This window comes from Trichomycterus rosablanca, chromosome 27 (assembly GCF_030014385.1).
Source record: "Trichomycterus rosablanca isolate fTriRos1 chromosome 27, fTriRos1.hap1, whole genome shotgun sequence".
Taxonomy (NCBI): Eukaryota; Metazoa; Chordata; class Actinopteri; order Siluriformes; family Trichomycteridae; genus Trichomycterus; species Trichomycterus rosablanca.
In genome coordinates this window covers 7,079,991-7,103,337 of record NC_086014.1, presented here as the reverse complement: position 1 = coordinate 7,103,337, position 23,347 = coordinate 7,079,991, and the positions used below count along the sequence as shown (strand labels likewise).

At 37.8% G+C, this 23,347-nt stretch overlaps 1 protein-coding gene across 1 annotated transcript in view; it reads right to left on the bottom strand.

Annotated features, from left to right (window-relative positions):
* The window catches only part of ptprja (protein tyrosine phosphatase receptor type Ja), a 44,647-nt gene that overhangs the window by 6,416 nt on the left and 14,884 nt on the right, over positions 1-23,347 (bottom strand). Inside the window, exons 8-20 of the mRNA XM_062989305.1 lie at positions 22,829-23,098; positions 18,969-19,232; positions 18,617-18,877; positions 17,231-17,500; positions 13,097-13,354; positions 11,551-11,820; positions 8,810-8,953; positions 7,718-7,925; positions 6,224-6,342; positions 5,432-5,525; positions 1,655-1,663; positions 1,463-1,547; positions 11-101 (exon numbers count right to left, since the gene is read on the bottom strand). Coding sequence (XP_062845375.1) covers positions 11-101; positions 1,463-1,547; positions 1,655-1,663; positions 5,432-5,525; positions 6,224-6,342; positions 7,718-7,925; positions 8,810-8,953; positions 11,551-11,820; positions 13,097-13,354; positions 17,231-17,500; positions 18,617-18,877; positions 18,969-19,232; positions 22,829-23,098 — 2,343 coding nt within the window. The remainder of the gene's footprint in view (positions 1-10; positions 102-1,462; positions 1,548-1,654; positions 1,664-5,431; positions 5,526-6,223; positions 6,343-7,717; positions 7,926-8,809; positions 8,954-11,550; positions 11,821-13,096; positions 13,355-17,230; positions 17,501-18,616; positions 18,878-18,968; positions 19,233-22,828; positions 23,099-23,347) is intronic.

Here is a 23,347-nt window from a genome sequence, read left to right as displayed (position 1 = left end):
AGTGGCTTACATGGGAGCACATTGTTATAGCGATTCTTGGCTCTGTTTTCAGGTGCCAACGCAATGTTCTTGGACTGACTGATCCCTACCAGTTTCAGATCCTAAAAAAAACACACACACACACCACTGTAATGAACTTCTGTAAATTTACTGTGGATTTACAACATTATCTTACTGTATTCTCTAATAACTGTAAAATACTGTTAGTCATACTTCAAATGTACATTAAGAGAAATGTGGTCAGTTAACCAATAACAGTAGATAACTGTAATTTATCAGTATAATACAGTATTTTTTTTTGCTTAAAAAGCATCTTATGCTCATGGGTTCAGTAAAGCCTGCCATTAATTCAGCTATACACGTCACTGAGAACTTTCAGTAAATGACAGCAATCTTTTCTTTAATATATATCCTTCTGGAATTTTAATTTTTACTTTTTTATTTATGGGGATTTACAAGTATAAATGCAGAGACTGTGAAGACTGTGCTTAGAGAATGCTTAGATAATCATGTCTTATGTTGTAGCCTAGTTCATGTTAAAAGCATTAGCATTTGTTCTAGCTTGCATGGTTAAGCTTAGCTTAGGGTAGTGAATAGTTCAGTCATGTATCATGTGTGTTAAGATTAGCATTAGCATTTAGCATAGCACTGAGCGAAGCAGTTAGCATAGGTCATTTGTGTGTCTTATGTCTAGTGTAAGTATGAATAAATTATATGTAACATCTCTGCGTGTGTGTCTGCCCTGGTCTTTCATCATGAGCCCTTTGTTACAGTAAAATTGCTGTAAAAAGCTGTTTACTGTAGTACTGTAATTCAGAATTCATTAACAAATTTTTCAATTACAGTAAATTGCTTGTAAAGTAACAGCAGTATGTGGCATGTACAATTCTGCAAACTTCTGAACCTCAACCCATCCTTCACTTAATGCTCCTTTCATACCATCATACTATAATGACTAGTAGAAAGTATACTCTGGTGTTGCTGATATTAAGTTAGGCATATACATATAAAAATCAATACAGTTGATAATGTGAAACATTAAATATAATTTCTTTTGCCATTCATTTACATAAAAAAATACAGGTATTTAATACAAAACTTCACTAGTCATGGCTTATTGTTTTTATTTACATTTATTGTCCCTGGTTACATACATTTATGGAGAATTTAATTAATTATACTGCCAGGGTGTAATAATCATGTTTTACTATTATTATTATTAATAATAAATAAGTGCAATGACAAAAATACTTGCAATATGTATCCATGTGTGTATATGTGCTCTTGTCTGCAATATGTATATAAATTGTTGTTTTTAAGTACTGAATTAATATGGAGTTAAGCACTTCAGTTTTTCAACTAAATAAATTTTCACTTTTGTTCTAAAAAACAGTGAACGTTGTAAAAGTTAAAAAAGCCCCAAAAACATTACAACGATATATATAAAGCTTTGGATTTTTACCTCAAACTCTTTGACAAAACCACAGAATGAATCGGTTCTATTTTTTTTATAGTGGGCCTCATAATCTTCTACACAGATTGGTTGGCTATGGGAAGTTGCAAAACAAACATAATGAGACAGATTATCACATGATATAACAAATTAACCTGCTTTAAAATGTTTATACAAAGCTATTAAAGGTTAGTTACTTACAATTCTGATCTGTAAGAAAAAAAAAACAGTAAAATTGGGTGTCAAATAATACTTTTCTGAACTTGTGTTTTGCTGTAGTGTTAAATGTGGTACTTTGCCTACCTTATGGAGTTTATCGGAACTCCTGGAGAATCCTTTTTGCATTGCTTTCTACATTGAGATGAAAAAAACTTTATAATTATTTGTAATTACAATTTACAAGCTGTAAATATTTATCAAAGTTATGACCTGTGAACACATTTTCTAGTGATATTGATACCAATGTAGGATACAAGATACTGTACCAGCTTTATTTATTCCATGTCTCATCCTTCTGTGAATTTCCATACAAATACTCTAAAATATGCATTTTGCATAATATGGAAATAAACATATGAGGGTTCACTTGTGTGGTGTGAAAGTAGAGAATTCAAGACAGCAAAATGTGACAAAAATGAGTAAGCTTAACTAATTACCTGTCCAACTTCTACCTTATTTTGCCTTTAACTGGTTTAAAACATTTTACATGTGTAACACCTATGATATTTATGTATTCTGGTTTAAATGCTATTTAGATATTTGGGATACAGTGGTACCTTGTCCCCTAAACTTGAAATATTTGAAACTCGACGCACTTCAGGGAGAAATTTGTACCCTTAAACTCGACATTCCCTTAAATTGGACATGTTCAGCCTTTAAAAAATTTATTTTTTAAATTTAAAATTAACAATGAACAGCAGCTTTGTTTAGTGCTTAGCTTGAGCAGTGCCATGAAATGTCATCAAAGTGCGCATATGAGACCAATAACAATCAAATCCACTCTGAAAGCGTCCACATGTATCTGTGTTCAGCTGTACTTTCCTCACTGTATCACTGATAAACTTGTGTTATAGCGGGGGGGGGTATAACACACAAAAAAAGCTTAAAGTGGATTAATGTACTAAAAGAACGACACAGGAACAGTAAACTTCCCTTAATTATTACTGCTCATAAGTTCTCTCCACTAATGAAATTCCTCGCTCGTTGTTTTAGTACAGTAAGTCTAAAATAAGTCTACACTGAAATACAATTGACTACAGTTAAAAATCAATATAAAAATACAATAAACCTGCACTTTACCTTTACTTTTTTATTGTTTCCTTACGCTTCTTAATTGTGAATCCTTGATCTTGGAATACCGTATTACAAGATCAAGTATATCCACGATTAAAAAGCATAAGAAAACAATAAAGAAGTAAAGGTAAAATGCAGGTTTTATTGAATAGTTATATTGATTTTTAACTGTTTTTCAATTGATTTTCAGTGTATAAGTGTCAAAAACAACCCAAATATTTTACATTTGCCTAAAATATATGCAGTTCCACGGGACCATGGAATGCATTAACAGGTTTTCTATACATCCTAATGGGAAAAAATACCTTGAAACTCAACGTCTTTCAAACTCAACGCCTGTCCCAGAACCAAATGACGTCAAGTTTCAAGGTACCGCTTTATTTGGCTACAAGTGTACCAAGGAGACCAGGAAAATAGAATTTTTAGGATTCTATTTTAATAATTTTAATCCAGAATGTATTTTTCCCCAAAAAGGTTTAATTATTGTTGTCATTATTGTTGTCAATAATGTTTTATACAACAGGTAGTTCCGACCTTACAATCTGATTGGTTGAGAAGCGTTCTAAACGTGCTGATATTCGTGATAACAGCACGGTCTTTTCACACCACAATGGTATTACTCCGCTGACGCGTTGCCATTAACGACAAGCTTCATGCACATAAACGCGCACGCAGGCAACACAGCCTTTTTTTCCCGGTCACGTTTTAAATCCGTTATCTGATATACAATCTAGCGCACTGTGTAGGGAACATAACCAATTGTCTAATTCACTATCTAGTGCACTATGTAGGGAACATATATCCATGATCTGATACACAGTCTAGTGCACTATGTAGGGAACATTAATGTGTTTGTAACGCGAACAGTTAGTTAAGCCCTAGTAGTTCTGTTTTCATCCATAGCCTTTGGTGTGTGCGAGAGGTTTTTTTATTTCTTTTTTTCCCTTCGGAGGTTCTTGCTTTCTTCTTCTTCTTGTTCTTACCTCCCTGAAATGAGTTTTTGCAACTTGGGATGTCTGCTTTGTAGTGTTAAACTTTATATTCGTTGTGGAACTACTTTTTGGCGGAAGGTATTGTCAATATTAAAGCATATTTAATATGAAATTCAGGGCTTCTTTGATTTATTTTCTTTCATTATTTTGTAAAAACTGTTGTATAAAAGCAATAGAACACTTGAGGTCATGTGTTATCACGAATAACATCACGGCTGTGATGATCTACGGCACTCACCTTCGGTTCGTGCCTGCGACCAAATCACAGCCGTGATGTTATTCGCGATAACGCACTCCCTCTCGTGTTCTATTGCTTAATTATAAAACGGATAGTTCCGGTCCTAAAATCTGATTGGCTGAGCCACGTTCAAAGCCGTTGTAAAATCCCCGATAAACGCACACCTATGACCACCTCACATCATTCCATATTAATACGCCACTGAAAAGAAAAGGTGAATGTTATGTTCGCCCTCATGTTGCCTAGCAACACTGTTAACGAACTACCTGGGGTCACGGAAGAATGCTTTTTGTAAGTGTTTTTGTAAATAAAAACATTTATAAATTGAACATTGTTGTATTTTATTATATTTTATGTTGACCACTGTTTTATAAAAGTGATTTTATCACGGGGAAAGACGTTTCAGGCACTCCACTTCGCGTCTCTCGTGGTTTATTGCTTTATTGTGGGATTTCTCCTCTATGTTTTTATGCTGTTTAGTGGTGGTAAATTCGGTTCATTTTATGGACTCGGGTTAATCTGTGTCACTCAGTGATGTGATCCGGTTGACTTGAGTCACTTGTACTGACATCTTGATTGTGATTGATTTACTGCATGAAAATGCATCCAAATATCACTTGTCTTCCATGTCTTCTGTAAATAAATCCTTCTCTCTTAATTCTCTTGGCACCTCACACTTCTCTTGTCAGTGACAAGTTCAAGTTGACACTTTTTTCCAAGTGGAACCTTGATCATGGGGGATAGGGACAAGGAGGTGGGATAGGGACAAGGAGGGAGGAGAGGGGGGTGGACTCACCTACCAATCAGATGGGTATATTAATGGGTCAAGGGTTCAAGGGGGATGGTCAACAACAAATTGCCATGGTAACTTGACCCAGTCAGGCAGCCACAGTGGCACCAAAACAAACAGTCAAAAAATTGGGGAAGGGCTATGATACTCCCTAAGTGGTACAGTCCTAAAGTAGTTTGCTTTGCTTACAAGAAAATATGCTGCATTACTAATCTATACCACTACTACTGATAATAATAATAATGATAATAGCATGTGCATAAAATGAGCCACATAACGAACACCAGTGTGTTTAACTGCTTGTTTTTGGAATATTACTAATTACTTAGATTCACGGACTGGAGTGAATCATCTAAGTCCGCAGTGTTTTTAGCGAGTCTGCTCACTCGCCTTGTGTACTTAGCAGCAGCCAATCAGAGGACTCATAGGATCCGGGTTAATTGAGACCTGGGACTAGTGATTCCTGGTTCAGTATGAAGATTCGACTCATTAACCCGGGTGATTCAGGAACCACCCAGCTCTAATGCTGTTAGCACCCCCGCGTGCAAATCAGTCACGTGACACAAGCTGAGTCATCCAGCTCAGCATTTCACTTTATCATCAGGAGACTATTCAGGGCTGTCTAGATCTTAACTAATCATCATACCAGTAAAAAGCAAACTTACCTCCTTAAAACAACAGCCGTGGTGATAATGACGAGAAGAAAAATGACAACACCCACTGCTCCTCCAACAGGGGAAGTGAAATCCTCAAATTTGACTTTCAGGTATGAAAAAGAATTAGAAACAGTGTTAGAATTTAGTCATTGTTCTTCAATACTCTTTAAAATGTACTGTCTGTTTTCTTCTTCTTCTTTGTATATACAGTATATTTATATATATACAGTATATATATATATATATATACATATATATATACGTATATATATATACACATATTTTATTCCATATATATCAGCTATATACAGTATATATTCCATATACGTATATGTTTGCTATATATTTCCTGTTTGGCTTGCATGCATAATATGTGCAGCCAATGGGGGGGGGGGGGGGGGGGGGGCGCAGTGAGATGGGTGGTTGAGTTCCCCCCCCCGCCAGTGCACCTGCACCCCCTGTAGTTACGCCAGTGCGTTCTCCCCATGTCTGCGTGGGTTTCCTCCGGGAGCTCCGGTTTCTTCCCACAGTCCCGTCCAGGGTGTTACTGTGTGCCTTGCACCCATTGACAAGCTGGGATAGGCTCCAGTCAAACCGTTGTTCTAAACCCCAGAAAGGCTTGTGTTCTTGTAACATCTCTACAGACCCACAGCCCATTTGTATCAAGCAGTAAAATTGTGTTTTAAATAATTGTTACATTTGCAATCATATATTTACGACCTTTTACAAATGCAGCCATTCTGTTGCAAAATAATTTTAAGATAAGCAAAATAAATATTTAGGCTATGATTTTTTTTTTACCTGGGGCTTCAGGCAGGGTGATAAAATCTTGATGAAAGTGAGATACAGAGAAGTATGACTGAGACACCACCACTAATCCATTTTGTAGAACCATATGAGTGAAGCTGACAACTGCAAAACTGAGTAAAAGAAAAACCTGTTAACAGTTGAGCAGTCATACAATTGTACCTTAGTGGTTAGGATACTGGAGTAGTACTTGGAAGGTTGCTGGTTCAAGCCTCACTACTGCCAGGCTGCCACAGTTGGGTGATTGAGCAGAAACGTTAACCCTTAATTGCTTAGACTGTTTACTGTTTCAGTAATCTATGTCACTTTGGATAAATGTGTCTGCTAAATGTTGTAAATATACACTGATGAGCCATACCATTAAAACCACCTACTTGTTTCTACACACATTGTTCATTTTATCTGCTTCACTTACCAAATAGAAGCACTTTGTAGTTCTACAATTACTGACTGTAGTCCATCTGTTTCTCTGCATGCTTTGTTAGCCCCCTTTCCAGGACCACTACAGAGCAGGTATTATTTAGGTGGTGGATCATTCTCAGCACTGCAGTGACTCTGACATGGTGGTGGTGTGTTAGTGTGTGTTGTGCTGGTATAAGTGGATAAGACACAGCAGCGCTGCTGGAGTTTTTAAACACCTCACTGTCACTGCTGGACTGAGAATAGTCCACCAACCAAAGATATCCAGCCAACACCGCCCCGTAGCCAGCGTCCTGTGACCACTGATGAAGGTCTACAAGATGACCGACTCAAACAGCAGCAATAGATAAGCGATTGTCTCTGACTTTACATCTACAAGGTGGACCAACTAGGTAGGAGTGTCTAATAGAGCAGACAGTTAGTGGACCTGGTATTTAAAAACTCCAGTAGCGCTGCTGTGTCTGATCCACTAATACCAGCACAACACACACTAACACACCACCACCATGTCAGTGTCACTGCAGTGCTGAGAATGATCCACCACCTAAATAATACCTGCTCTGTGGTGGTCATGTGGGGGTCCTGACCATTGAAAAACAGCATGAAAGCAGGCTAAAAAGGTATGTAGAGAAACAGATGGACTACAGTCAGTAATTGTAGAACTACAAAGTGCTTCTGTATGGTAAGTGGAGCTGATAAAATGGACAGTGAGTGTAGAAACAAGGAGGTGGTTTTAATGTTATGGCTGATCAGTCAGCAAAAGCATGATGCCTTTGTTTCTCTTTTTTGCTTTTTTCTCTTAATTAAGACATTTCCACTTCCAATTTAAATTCTTTTGTTGAATACTCCACACCAACACTGTCCAAAAGGGGCCTCAGACTAGCACACACTGCTTGTTTTTCACCAGCCACCAGATATTTTACTGCATACAGAAAACATGCTATGCTCTTAGTATTGTTCCACCACTTTTGCTGGTGCCTAAACCAGACTTTAAAAGCCAGCCTTGTTATTTTGCCTTACCAGGCTGTTGCCTTATATTTGGTAGTGTGATGTGCCTTGGGGTATTACCTGTAGCTGTATTTAGCACTGAGGGGACCATTTCTGTAACTGTTCCACTGAGTCTCGTCTCCAATGTTAATGGTGAGTTCCACATTTTCAGCAACAGCATCTATGTTTTCGTACACCAGCGCAAGATAAGTACTGGTCTGTCCTGATTTCCAGTCATCATATGTCTGCGTTAGGTAATGGTTATACTGGGACTTATTGTCCACTAATTCTAGTAAATAAATAGAATAAGAATAATGCATTAAAATTCAATTAACAACATACACCGATCAGCCATTACATTAAAGCCACCTCCTTGTTTCTACACTCACTGTCCATTTTATCGGCTTCATTTACCATATTAAAGCATTTTGTAGTTCTACAATAACTGACTGTAGTCCATCTGTTTCTCTGCATGCTTTGTTAGCCCCCTTTCATGCTGTTCTTCAATGGTCAGGACTCTTCCAGGACCCCCACAAAGTAGGTATTATTTGGGTGGTGGGTCATTCTCAGCACTGCAGTAACACTGACATGGTGGTGGTGTGTTAGTGTGCATTGTGCTGGTATTAGTGGATAAGACACAGCAATGCTGCTGGAGTTTTTAAACAACTCACTGTCACTGCTGGACTCAGAATTGTCCACCAACCAAAAACATCCAGCCACCAGTGATGACCACTGATGAAGGTCTAGAAGATGACCAACTCAAACAGCAGCAATAGATGAGCGATCGTCTCTGACTTTACATCTACATGGTGGACCAACTAGGTAGGAGTGTCTAATACAGTGGACAGTGAGTGGACCTGGTATTTAAAAACTCCAGCAGCGCTGCTGTGTCTGATCCACTTGTACCAGCACAACACACACTAACACACCACCACCATGTCAGTGTCACTGCAGTGCTGAGAATCATCCACCACCTAAATAATACCTGCTCTGTGGTGGTCCTGACCATTGAAGAACAGGGTGAAAGCAGGCTAAAAAGGTATGTAGAGAAACAGATGGACAGACATATGATAAGTGGAGCTGATAAAATGGACAGTGAGTGTAGAAACAAGGAGGTGGTTCTAATGTTATGGCTTTTATTTTGAATATTAATAATGAAAAAATCAGCCGTACTGGTGTCTGAAGTGATGAGAATGCCAAAGTAAAGCACTGAACAACAGGAGTTGTCAAACAGCTTACGGTGTATGATAAGACTGAATCGGTTGTATTGTGTATCAGCCACACTTACAGATGGATCAATGTTAGGTACTGGAGGATCTAAAAACATATGAAAAAAAAAAAATAAAAATAAAAAATAAATATATATATATATACAGTGTATCACAAAAGTGAGTACACCCCTCACATTTCTGCAGATATTTAAGTATATCTTTTCATTGGACAACACTGACAAAATGACACTTTGACACAATGAAAAGTAGTCTGTGTGCAGCTTATATAACAGTGTAAATTTATTCTTCCCTAAAAATAACTCAATATACAGCCATTAATGTCTAAACCACCGGCAACAAAAGTGAGTACACCCCTAAGAGACTACACCCCTAAATGTCCAAATTGAGCACTGCTTGTCATTTTCCCTCCAAAATGTCATGTGACTCGTTAGTGTTACTAGGTCTCAGGTGTGCATAGGGAGCAGGTGTGTTCAATTTAGTAGTACAGCTCTCACACTCTCTCATACTGGTCACTGAAAGTTCCAACATGGCACCTCATGGCAAAGAACTCTCTGAGGATCTTAAAAGACAAATTGTTGCGCTACATTATGATGGCCAAGGCTACAAGAAGATTGCCAACACCCTGAAACTGAGCTGCAGCACAGTGGCCAAGATCATCCAGCGTTTTAAAAGAGCAGGGTCCACTCAGAACAGACCTCGCGTTGGTCGTCCAAAGAAGCTGAGTGCACGTGCTCAGCGTCACATCCAACTGCTGTCTTTGAAAGATAGGCGCAGGAGTGCTGTCAGCATTGCTGCAGAGATTGAAAAGGTGGGGGGTCAGCCTGTCAGTGCTCAGACCATACGCCACACACTACATCAAATTGGTCTGCATGGCTGTCACCCCAGAAGGAAGCCTCTTCTGAAGTCTCTACACAAGAAAGCCCGCAAACAGTTTGCTGAAGACATGTCAACAAAGGACATGGATTACTGGAACCATGTCCTATGGTCTGATGAGACCAAGATTAATTTGTTTGGTTCAGATGGTCTCAAGCATGTGTGGCGGCAATCAGGTGAGGAGTACAAATATAAGTGTGTCATGCCTACAGTCAAGCATGGTGGTGGGAATGCCATGGTCTGGGACTGCATGAGTGCAGCAGGTGTTGGGGAGTTACATTTCATTGAGGGACACATGAACTCCAATATGTACTGTGAAATACTGAAGCAGAGCATGATCCCCTCCCTCCGGAAACTGGGTCGCAGGGCAGTGTTCCAGCATGATAATGACCCCAAACACGCCTCTAAGACGACCACTGCTTTATTGAAGAGGCTGAGGGTAAAGGTGATGGACTGGCCAAGCATGTCTCCAGACCTAAACCCAATAGAACATCTTTGGGGCATCCTCAAGCGGAAGGTGGAGGAGCGCAAAGTCTCGAATATCCGCCAGCTCCGTGATGTCGTCATGGAGGAGTGGAAAAGCATTCCAGTGGCAACCTGTGAAGCTCTGGTAAACTCCATGCCCAGGAGAGTTAAGGCAGTTCTGGGAAATAATGGTGGCCACACAAAATATTGACACTTCAGGAACTTTCACTAAGGGGTGTACTCACTTTTGTTGCCGGTGGTTTAGACATTAATGGCTGTATATTGAGTTATTTTGAGGGAAGAATAAATGTACACTGTTATATAAGCTGCACACAGACTACTTTTCATTGTGTCAAAGTGTCATTTTGTCAGTGTTGTCCCATGAAAAGATATACTTAAATATCTGCAGAAATGTGAGGGGTGCACTCACTTTTGTGATACACTGTATATATATGTAGAATACATCTATGGAAGTTATAGTAAACAATCATCAAACATCTAGCAAGTTCTTATTCAGTACAGTATTTAAAGAAGAAGGTCATATAGGATTACATTTAAATGATCAAATTAAATTACTAAATATTAGGGCTGTCGTTATTGTGTTAATTAATGCGATTAACGCGTAAAAAATTAATCTCTAATAAAATTTTTAATCAAGCGACTTTTATTGGGCTATGTTTGTGTCACTTTAAACATACATTACTGTGGTAATTTGCACTGCTTTAACACAGCAACATTGTGTTTATACTGTATAGCGATAACACGGGTCTTTTTCCAGTTTGCGGTCGTGAGTTACAAATTACTCTAGCTCCTGCTGCTACATATTGTGAAATGTAGCGTGTTTTGAGTAATAATTTTAGTTTGGGAACATTACAAACACTGGTGTTAAATGGATCGCATGGATTTAACATAGTTAACGATGTGGGTCTACATGACGTTATACGTGTTGCATCTAGAAATGGTTCATATTAGTACCCTGAGCGCCTGTTTTCAGTGGCAGGGTTACGAATGGAAAAAATTCTCACTTTTGCCAGATAATGTGAACAGACTTGTAATTTTAAATAACTGGCTAAAAAGATTGGTAGCTGTTTACAATTCTATATAGGCATTTAATAATTTTATCATAATTTTATTTGAGGTTCTAGATCTCAGGAATGTTTTAACGCTTTTAATTTTTCCTTATGTAAAGCACTTTGAATTACCACTGTGTTTGAAAGGTGCTATACAAATTAACTTGCCTTGTTTAATCATGATTAATCGTGATCAAAAAATGTAATCACATGACAGCCCTACTAAATATAAATAAGCTAATAGAATTAAAAAAAAGAAAGGCATTAGTCATACTTGTAACCCCTGTTGTGCAGCCAATTTCTTTTGCTGAGCTTTTGTTCCCACAGCCAACTGTCCAAAGTGTAGCTGTGTAGTACGTTTTATACCGAAGTCCAGTAAACATGTAGTGTAAATCGGTGGTGTTTGCTCTCCTGTCCATGGTGGAGCTAACAAGCTGAATTTGAAAACTCATATAGGAACCACTGGGTGGACTCCATGAGAGATTCAGCATCGGGGAAGTCAAATCAGGGCCCGAACAAGCCACAGTTTCTATCGGAGCTGCATCTGCAGAAATAAGAGTATAACCATCAGAAAATCAGTCACTCAAAATCCACTTTTGCAGCATCCTTAGGTGGGTATTTCCAGCCATACTAGACCATAGTTCTATCCATTTTTGCAAACCACATTTCTGAAAAATTTGGGACAATGTGTAAAATGCAGTAGATAGATAGATAGATAGATAGATAGATAGATAGATAGATAGATAGATAGATAGATAGATAGATAGATAGATCGATAGATCGATAGATAGATAGATAGATAGATAGATAGATAGATAGATAGATAGATAGATAGATAGACAGAAATACATTGAATTTGGTAAGTGTAAATGTATTTGGAATTTGATGCTGGCAGCACACTCCAAAAAGTTGCGACAGGGACAAAAGAATAGCGAAAAATGTATAGAATGTTTAAGTTACAGTGTTCCACAAGAAGCAGGTGAGTCTTTTCAAGCAATGATGGGTTGTGGCTCACAAACTTCGTGAGATAATTGTTAATCCATTTAAAAAGAACATTTATCAATGCCAGATTGCAAATAATTTAGTCTTTCACCATCTACTGTTCTTAATATTGTGAAAAGATTCAGGGAATCAGGAGAGATTTTAGTCTGTGTAGGGCAAAGTCAGAAACCACTGTTGAATATGCATGGCCTTTGAGCTCTCAGAAAACATCTGAGAAACCATCATGCTTCTGTAATAAATATAGCCACATTGGCTCAGTAGTGCTTCACAAAACTATAGTCACTTAACTGCATCAAGAAAATGCCAGCTAAAACTCTAGTACAAAAAGAGAAAGCCATGCATCATTTCTATACACATTTGTAGAAATACTGCAGAGATCTCTTTGCCCATTTCAGAGGATCCTGAGGACAGTGGAAATATGTGCTTTATAAAATGAGTCCATGGTTCAGCTTGTTTTTGGATAAAAAACACATGGATAACTTTTTTAAAAGATCTACATTACTGTTGTATTTTGTGGGCTTTCTCATAGTATAAATAAGAAAAAAGATTTAGACTTGTGTGTCACCTTGTATGTTTACCACAGTAAAAACATTGTGATTTATGAGTCACAGTAAACTTTAAAACATAAAATATAAATTGGTATAGACTTCTGTCACTCATTTTAATTGCTAGTTATTATTGTAAAAAATATTTTTATAAAAAAGCATTTTTATATCAAAATGATAATAACAATATGAAGAATAAGAATAATAATTTTATAAAAAATAATAATAATTTTACGTTTAACAGTCTTTTGTGGCCTAATTAATAAAAAGTACCTGTGCATACTTGCAGCAGTTCCATTTCTCCGGTGGTGTTATCAGATGTTACGCTTTGCACTGTAATATTGTAAGGTGTTCCAGGAACCAGCGCGTCCACGGTCGTCCATTCCAGAGTGGTTGTTTTCCTTACAAATATACTCCACTTACTCACCACATTTACTGCATATGATAGAACCCCTTCTGGTCCTTTCCATTCCACAGACAATTGGTCTGTAGATGTGTAAATAGTCCTCAGATTCTTTACACGATCAGGGACTGTAAAGCAGAAGAAATATAGTAAATGCTTTATACTGTGTATGAAGAAATTCTTATTCTGTACCCTCTGTACGGTTTGCCATAGTTAAAATGTTTTAATTTCCAATATTACATTCCCATTTGGTAGATTTAATACTAAAAAAGTTGGGACGGTAAAGCATTTACCACTTTGTAATGTTGTCATTTCTTCTTACAACACTTCAAAGTGGTTTCAACACTTAAAAACACTTCAGGTGTTTTATATGTTGCTCTAAAATCTCAATGTACTTTTCTGCATTAATGTTGCCATCACAGTTGTGTAATGCCAAGGGCACTGACATGAACCCATACCATGACAGACCCTGGCTCTTGGACAATTTCTTTGGTCCAGAGAAAATATAATAAGGGCTTTATATTTAAAAGCCAGCTGTGTGTGAAACAATTCGTATTCTGTACAGCGACAGAAGAATTGTTGAGTTTATTAATGTTTCTCAGGTGATTAAAATGTTTGTATTCTGTTCGGTAGTTTCAATACAAAAAAGTTGGGATTGTAAAGCATTTACCACTCTGTAATGTTGCCATTTTTTCTCACAACACGGTCTGATATGTTGTAGCACCAAGGACACCAAGAGATTACATGTTTCAGGTGTTTCATATGTTACTTTAAAATTTTAATGTACTTTTGTGCTTTAATGCTGTCATGCTACCCTGGACTTGCGGATAACAGTCTGGATGGTCCTTTTAATTTTTGGTTTGGAGAAAATATAATAAGTGCTTTATCAAAAGCCAGCTGTGTATGAAAAAATTCTTAATCTGTACAGCGGCAGAAGATTTGCTGGGCTCATTATTAGTTCCTTAAGTGAATAAAATGTTTTTCTTCTTAGGTTTGCTATAGTTAGAATGTTTTAATTTTTAATTTTACATACCCGTTTGGTAATTTTAATACAAAAAAAAGTTGGGACGGTTAAGCATTAACCACTTAGTAATGTTGTCTTTCTTTCTCACAACACTTAAAAGACATTTTAGCACCAAGGACACAAAGCGATCACATGTTTCAGGTGTTTCATATGTTACTCTATAATTTTAATGTTATTTTCTGCTTTAATGCTGCCATGCTACCTCGGCTCTTGGACTTGCGGATGACAGTCTAGATGGTCCTTTTCATTTTTGGTTTGGAGAACATATAATTAAGTGTTTTATAGTCAAAAGCCAGCTGTGTATGAACAAACATGAAGAAACTCTTATTCTGTACAGCGGCAGAGAAATTGCTGAGCTTATTACCAGTTTCTTAGGTGATTAAAATGTTCTTGTAGTTTTATTCTCATACATTTTAATTGTCATAGAACATTTAGATTTTTAATGTTTGGTTATTTTATTACTACACTTTTTCACAAGCAATTGCCTTGTCCAGCTAGTGATTTATTATTATATACAGGTCCTTCTCAAAAAATTAGCATATCATGAAAAGGTTCTCTAAACGAGCTATTAACCTAATCATCTGAATCAACGAATTAACTCTAAACACCTGCAAAAGATTCCTGAGGCTTTTAAAAACTCCCAGCCTGGTTCATTACTCAAAACTGCAATCATGGGTAAGACTGCTGACCTGACTGCTGTCCAGAAGGCCATCATTGACACCCTCAAGCAAGAGGGTAAGACACAGAAAGACATTTCTGAACGAATAGGCTGTTCCCAGAGTGCTGTATCAAGGCACCTCAGTGGGAAGTCTGTGGGAAGGAAAAAGTGTGGCAGAAAACGCTGCACAACGAGAAGAGGTGACCGGACCCTGAGGAAGATTGTGGAGAAGGGCCGATTCCAGACCTTGGGGGACCTGTGGAAGCAGTGGACTGAGTCTGGAGTAGAAACATCCAGAGCCACCGTGCACAGGCGTGTGCAGGAAATGGGCTACAGGTGCCGCTTTCCCCAGGTCAAGCCACTTTTGAACCAGAAACAGCGGCAGAAGCGCCTGACCTGGGCTACAGAGAAGCAGCACTGGACTGTTGCTCAGTGGTCCAAAGTACTGTTTTCGGATGAAAGCAAATTTTGCATGTCATTCGGAAATCAAGGTGCCAGAGTCTGGAGGAAGACTGGGGAGAAGGAAATGCCAAAATGCCTGAAGTCCAGTGTCAAGTACCCACAGTCAGTGATGGTCTGGGGTGCCATGTCAGCTGCTGGTGTTGGTCCACTGTGTTTTATCAAGGGCAGGGTCAATGCAGCTAGCTATCAGGAGATTTTGGAGCACTTCATGCTTCCATCTGCTGAAAAGCTTTATGGAGATGAAGATTTCATTTTTCAGCACGACCTGGCACCTGCTCACAGTGCCAAAACCACTGGTGAATGGTTTACTGACCATGGTATTACTGTGCTCAATTGGCCTGCCAACTCTCCTGACCTGAACCCCATAGAGAATCTGTGGGATATTGTGAAGAGAAAGTTGAGAGACACAAGACCCAACACTCTGGATGAGCTTAAGGCCGCTATCGAAGCATCCTGGGCCTCCATAACACCTCAGCAGTGCCACAGGGTGATTGCCTCCATGCCACGCCGCATTGAAGCAGTCATTTCTGCAAAAGGATTCCCGACCAAGTATTGAGTGCATAACTGAACATAATTATTTGAAGGTTGACTTTTTTTGTATTAAAAACACTTTTCTTTTATTGGTCGGATGAAATATGCAAATTTTTTTCATGAGCTGTATGCCAAAATCATCAGTATTAAAACAATAAAAGACCTGAAATATTTCAGTTGGTGTGCAATGAATCTAAAATATATGAAAGTTTAATTTTTATCATTACATTATGGAAAATAATGAACTTTATCACAATATGCTAATTTTTTGAGAAGGACCTGTACATGAAAAAGTAGCAAGAATAGTTGTTTTTTAAAGACAGAATAGTCGATGCTTGTGCTAGCTTTTAGCCATATTTTTTGGTAAAAGTTTATTCAAAATAGAAGAAAAGAACAGCCTTAACACTCAAAATGGTGAACAGAATATTAATGTCCGGATTTCACATTAAATGAATGTTTTAACATGTAAATTAATAAAGTTACGTTAACATGAAACACATCGTTGTTTTGGTGTGTGAAACTGGTGAAATTCTCTACCATTTTGATGCATCACACATCTACCTTCCCATTTGAAAAAACAAGAAAAAAACTAGATTTAACAGGTTTCCTCCTTTGCCCACAGCTTGTGTCTAAAATTGAATCACTGTTTGCCAAACCATTTTCATTTCATTTAGTTTCTTTTGAGACATTTTGGATAAATGGATAGACAGATGGATGGACAGATATACGGACTAATGGATGAAGGTAATTGTATACCAGTGTCATGTGTATATAAACCCTTGTGTTTGTAGCCTCATTTGTTGGTCAGGTGTATATGAAAAAAACTCTTATTGTGTAAAGCGGCAGAGGAATTGCTGAGCTTGTTATCAGTTTCTTATGTGATTAAAATGTTCTTGTAGTTTTATTTTCATACATTTTAGTAGTAGTAGAACATTTTGATTTTTAATGTTTGGTTAGTAGTTGCCTTGTCCAGCTTGTAAATGAATGCTTGTGGATTAGGGCAGAATTGTTGCTAGTGATTTATTATTATATAGATGAAAAAGTAGCAATAATAAATATTTTATCAATTTTAGAAGTATTATTAAAAACCTTAACGTTCAGGGAAGACACTCTTTTTTGTAAATATGACATTAATTGACATGGACTATTGCATTGCCGTCAATATACAGTATATTTTGAGACCTTAAGGCTTCTTGCTAAACTACCATGCTTTCCTATTAATAAAACACTTATGCTGATAAACGCTTGTGCTAATGAACTGTAAATGTATTTCATTTAGCTTTTAACTGATATTGAACATACCATGTTGCATTTACTGTAGTAACTTACTTGTGGTTATAAAGCATGTCATAAATGCTTCACTCTGGAACCCTCCCAGACCCACAGTATTAAGAGAAATGTTATAAGATGTCCCAGATTGCAGGTTGGTGAGCAGGAATGTGTTGTTCTGTGTAATAAAAGTGGTAAAATTCGGGTTAGGCTGGTACGTAAGGCTGTAGTTGAAGTTTCTTGCTTTCATGCCCTGAGCTGTCGCCCATTCCAGCAGGAGCGAGTTTGTTGTTTTAGCCAACACCTGGACACTTCCCGGTTTGTTCGGGTCTGTAATCAAACAACCAACATTTTCAGTATTTTATTAAATGGGAATGTTAAATTAATCATGTTAACATACATTAACACATTTAACATAAAGCTTTATAAGAGGATAGGTGCTTCATAAAACCATTGTCACTTAACACAGTCCACCGCTGCATCAACAAATGCAACCTGAAACTCTATTACACAAAAGAAACCAGAATATTTCTATATTTCTATACAGAAATGCTGCAGAGATCTCTGGGTCCAGGTCAGATGGTCCAAAACAGACAGTTCAGCTTATTTTCGGGAAAAACGCATGGCTATCTTTGTGTCTACGACGAACGCTTCGTTAGTGTTTGTTTTTAAAAAGCTCTACACACTACTATACACTACTTCTCTGGCCTTTCTCATAGTGATGAATGTCATAGTGAGTTTTATGTTTTATGTAGCAAGGCTGGCATCAAAATCTACATTGTAGGGCACCCAGGTGGCGCAGCGGGTTATTCCGCTAGCACACCAGAACCTTGGTTCGAAACTCGGCGTTGCCACTGGCCATCTAGTGGACATAATTGGCAGTGCCTGTTCACTCCTCTGCTCGATTTTTTAGTGATGTTATTGATTTGAAGTGGGTGGAGTCGGTGACACAGAAAAGTTGAGCAAAGTATATTTAATGCTATGCAAATTAGCAGTGAAGCGAAGTCTGTTTTTTAATAACTTGTTACTTTTAGAACGTCTCTGCAAGTGTGTTTGTCCAGGTCCTTGTGCCCAGCGTTACAAATGGGGTTCAATTTAGATTATTTAATACACATACTGTCCACAAAATGAGAGAAAACCCACATGGATGCAGGAATACACCAAACTCTATGTGGACTGGCGGCAAGGCCTTACTCGAAAATAACAGAATTGTAAAATAATTGTTAAAGGAAGCTATTAGCTTTATGTGTTTTTTTTTCCTAATACTTCATTAGCAGATGTCACCCTTCTAATAAACATGTGAATTTAAATTATGGAATGATTTCTCTGACCCTCTGACCCTTATCCAAATGCCTAAACAGCAGCTATTGGTATTTTCCTTTTTCAACACCCGAATACATAATGGTTGCACATTACTATTTAATTAAGATAACTTTGTGTACTTACAGGTTGCCGTGGAAATTGGTTGTGATGCTTCTTTCAAGTATCCGCTTATAGTGATGAATTTTACTGTGTAGACTGTTGCGGCTGAAAGCTGAGTGAACGTATAAAAGTGTTCAGTGTTATTCAGCAATACTGAACTTTCCCAGTCTTCACTGCTGATGTTAAGCAAGTATTGATCAACATGACCAAAGGGGGTATTCCAGGACACCACCACAGAAGCGTTGGAACCATTATTAGATATTGTAGGATTCACTGGAAATGGTTCTACAGAGCAGTAAGAAAACAAATTATGAATATTTTTCTTAAACAGTGTAAACATGTAAGCTATATAAATACGGTACAGTATGTTACATACTAGTGTAAATGGAGACGTTGACTGGCTGTCCCTCATTTCCTTGGAAAGAACTGTAAACGCTAAACAAGCACATTGTTCCAGGTTGTAGGTTTGAAACTGTGATGTTCTCAGACAGAACTTGCAGGCTTCTACTGGACTCTGTGCAGTTTGTCACCCCTACGTGGTATGAGAATCCTTCATGGAAATCGGTAGGACGTGTCCAGTTGAGCCACACGGTTGTGCTGTTAAACACTTTTGCTTCCAAACCAGAGAGTGCTAATGGTTCTGCAAAATAAATATGAAAATGTGAAATAATACAATTAAATTATTTAGTATGGGCAGAAATTGGCATTGCTTTTGGGTATATTCTGTTTTCTTTTTCAAGTTACAGTACATGTGCACAAAACATATTATTTATGAAAGTGTGCTAGGTGTGCATTTGGGTGGCATAGCAGTACAATACTGCACTCAGTATATACTGTATACTTCATACTGCACTCAGTATATACTGCATACTGCACTCAGTATATACTGCATACTGCACTCAGTATTTACTGCACACTGCATTCAGTATTTACTGCATACTGCACTCAGTATATACTGCATACTGCACTCAGTATATAATGCATACTGCACTCAGTATATACTGCACACTGTACTCAGTATATACTGCATACTGCACTCAGTATTTACTGCATACTGCACTCAGTATATACTGCATACTGCACTCAGTATATACTGCATACTGCACTCAGTATATACTGCATACTGCACTCAGTATATACTGCATACTGCACTCAGTATATACTGCACACTGCACTCAGTATATACTGCATACTGCACTTAGTATATACTGCATACTGCACTCAGTATTTACTGCATACTGCACTCAGTATGTACTGCATACTGCACTCAGTATAAACTGCATAATGCACTCAGTATATACTGCATGCTGCACTTAGTATTTACTGCATACTGCACTCAGTATAAACTGCATAATGCACTCAGTATATACTGCATGCTGCACTTAGTATTTACTGCATACTGCACTCAGTATAAACTGCATAATGCACTCAGTATATACTGCATGCTGCACTTAGTATTTACTGCATACTGCACTCAGTATAAACTGCATAATGCACTCAGTATATACTGCATGCTGCACTTAGTATTTACTGCATACTGCACTCAGTATATACTGCACACTGCACTCAGTATAGACTGCATACTGCACTCAGTATATACTGCATACTGCACTCAGTATATACTGCACACTGCATTCAGTATTTACTGCATACTGCACTCAGTATATACTGCATACTGCACTCAGTATATACTGCATACTGCACTCAGTATATACTGCATACTGCACTCAGTATATACTGCACACTGCACTCAGTATATACTGCATACTGCACTTAGTATATACTGCATACTGCACTCAGTATTTACTGCATACTGCACTTAGTATTTACTGCATACTGCACTCAGTATGTACTGCATAATGCACTCAGTATATACTGCATGCTGCACTAAGTATTTACTGCATACTGCACTCAGTATGTACTGCATACTGCACTCAGTATGTACTGCATACTGCACTCAGTATGTACTGCATAATGCACTCAGTATATACTGCATGCTGCACTTAGTATTTACTGCATACTGCACTCAGTATATACTGCACACTGCACTCAGTATTTACTGCATACTGCACTCAGTATATACTGCACGCTGCACTAAGTATATACTGCATACTGCACTTAGTATATACTGCATGCTACACTTAGTGTTTACTGCATACTGAACTCAGTATATACTGCACACTGCACTCAGTATATACTGCATACTGCACTCAGTATATACTGCACACTGCACTCAGTATATACTGCATACTGCACTAAGTATTTACTGCATACTGCACTCAGTATTTACTGCATACTGCACTCAGTATATACTGCACACTGCACTCAGTATTTACTGCATACTGCACTCAGTATTTACTGCATACTGCACTCAGTATATAATGCATACTGCACTCAGTATATAATGCATACTGCACTTAGTATTTACTGCATACTGCACTCAGTATGTACTGCACAATGCACTCAGTATATACTGCATGCTGCACTTAGTATTTACTGCATACTGCACTCAGTATGTACTGCATAATGCACTCAGTATATACTGCATGCTGCACTTAGTATTTACTGCATACTGCTCTCAGTATATACTGCACACTGCACTCAGTATATACTGCATACTGCACTCAAAATATACTGCACGCTGCACTTAGTATATACTGCATGCTGCACTTAGTGTTTACTGCATACTGCACTCAGTATATACTGCACACTGCACTTAGTGTTTACTGCATACTGCACTCAGTATATACTGCATGCTGCACTTAGTATTTACTGCATACTGCTCTCAGTATATACTGCACACTGCACTCAGTATATACTGCATACTGCACTGAGTATATACTGCATACTGCACCTAGTATATACTGCATGCTGCACTTAGTGTTTACTGCATACTGCACTCAGTATGTACTGCACACTGCACTTAGTGTTTACTGCATACTGCACTCAGTATATACTGCACACTGCACTCAGTATATACTGCATACTGCACTCAGTATATACTGCAAACTGCAATTAGTATTTACTGCACACTGCACTCAGTATATACTGCATACTGCACTTAGTATATACTGCATACTGCACTCAGTATATAATGCATACTGCACTCAGTATATACTGCACACTGCACTCAGTATTTACTGCACACTGCACTCAGTATTTACTGCATACTGCACTCAGTATTTACTGCATACTGCACTCAGTATATAATGCATACTGCACTCAGTATTTACTGCACACTGCACTCAGTATATACTGCATACTGCATTTAGTATATACTGCATACTGCACTTAGTATATACTGCATGCTGCACTTAGTGTTTACTGCATACTGCACTGAGTATATACTGCATACTGCACTTAGTATATACTGCATGCTGCACTTAGTGTTTACTGCATACTGCACTGAGTATATACTGCATACTGCACTTAGTATATACTGCATGCTGCACTTAGTGTTTACTGCATACTGCACTCAGTATATACTGCACACTGCACTTAGTGTTTACTGCATACTGCACTCAGTATATACTGCACACTGCACTCAGTATATACTGCATACTGCACTCAGTATATACTGCACACTGCACTCAGTATATACTGCAAACTGCAATTAGTATTTACTGCACACTGCACTCAGTATATACTGCATACTGCACTTAGTATATACTGCATACTGCACTCAGTATATAATGCATACTGCACTCAGTATATAATGCATACTGCACTCAGTATATACTGCACACTGCACTCAGTATATACTGCACACTGCACTCAGTATATAATGCATACTGCACTCAGTATATAATGCATACTGCACTGAATACATACTGCATACTGCACTCAGTATGTACTGCATACTGCACTCAGTATATAATGCATACTGCACTCAGTATGTACTGCATACTGCACTCAGTATATAATGCATACTGCACTCAGTATATAATGCATACTGCACTCAGTATATAATGCATACTGCACTCAGTATATAATGCATACTGCACTCAGTATATAATGCATACTGCACTATACAATGTATTTCAGATCCCAGCTCTGGTGTGCTAGCGTGTTTTACAACTGTAGCGTTTAGCGTATTTTGAGTGACATAAAATTTAAATAATTTTAAAATAAAACTACAAAAAAATTTTTTAAATGAAAATGAATTTAAATGTTAGCGTAATTTTGAGTAAGAAAAACAATCTTAAAAATCTGAAAAGAGTTCAATTGATTACTTACTGGTAAAGGCTGTAATGAACTTGGCCGAAGACTGGGTGCCGTCAGCAGTGCATGTGATGATGCTGATATTGTACTGGCTCGCGGACTGCAGTGGCTGCAGCTGTGCTGTAATGTCAGACACACTTTGCTGAAGAATGTATGTCCCATTAGGGCTTGTGATGGTTAGCAGGTAGGTGTACTTGCTTGACTCAGTGTCTGGCTGTTTCCAGCTCAGAAATATGCTGTTTTCACTAAACCAGTCCACATTTACACTGCTTACTTGGTTTGGACCTGTATGGACATGTACACAAAAGAAGATAAAGGTGGTTTATTGTGGAAGGATATGTGAAATGAAATATAATGATCAGTAATTTTTTAGGTATTTTTCTTTTAGATTGTCTATGGGTCAGTTAAATTCAAACTGGATCCATGCTTATAATTGTATTGAAATAACATTATTTTACTGGTTAAATTTTCATCAAGGTATAATGATGGCAATTAATGTAATTATTGTGACTAGGACTATTTACACTATTAACC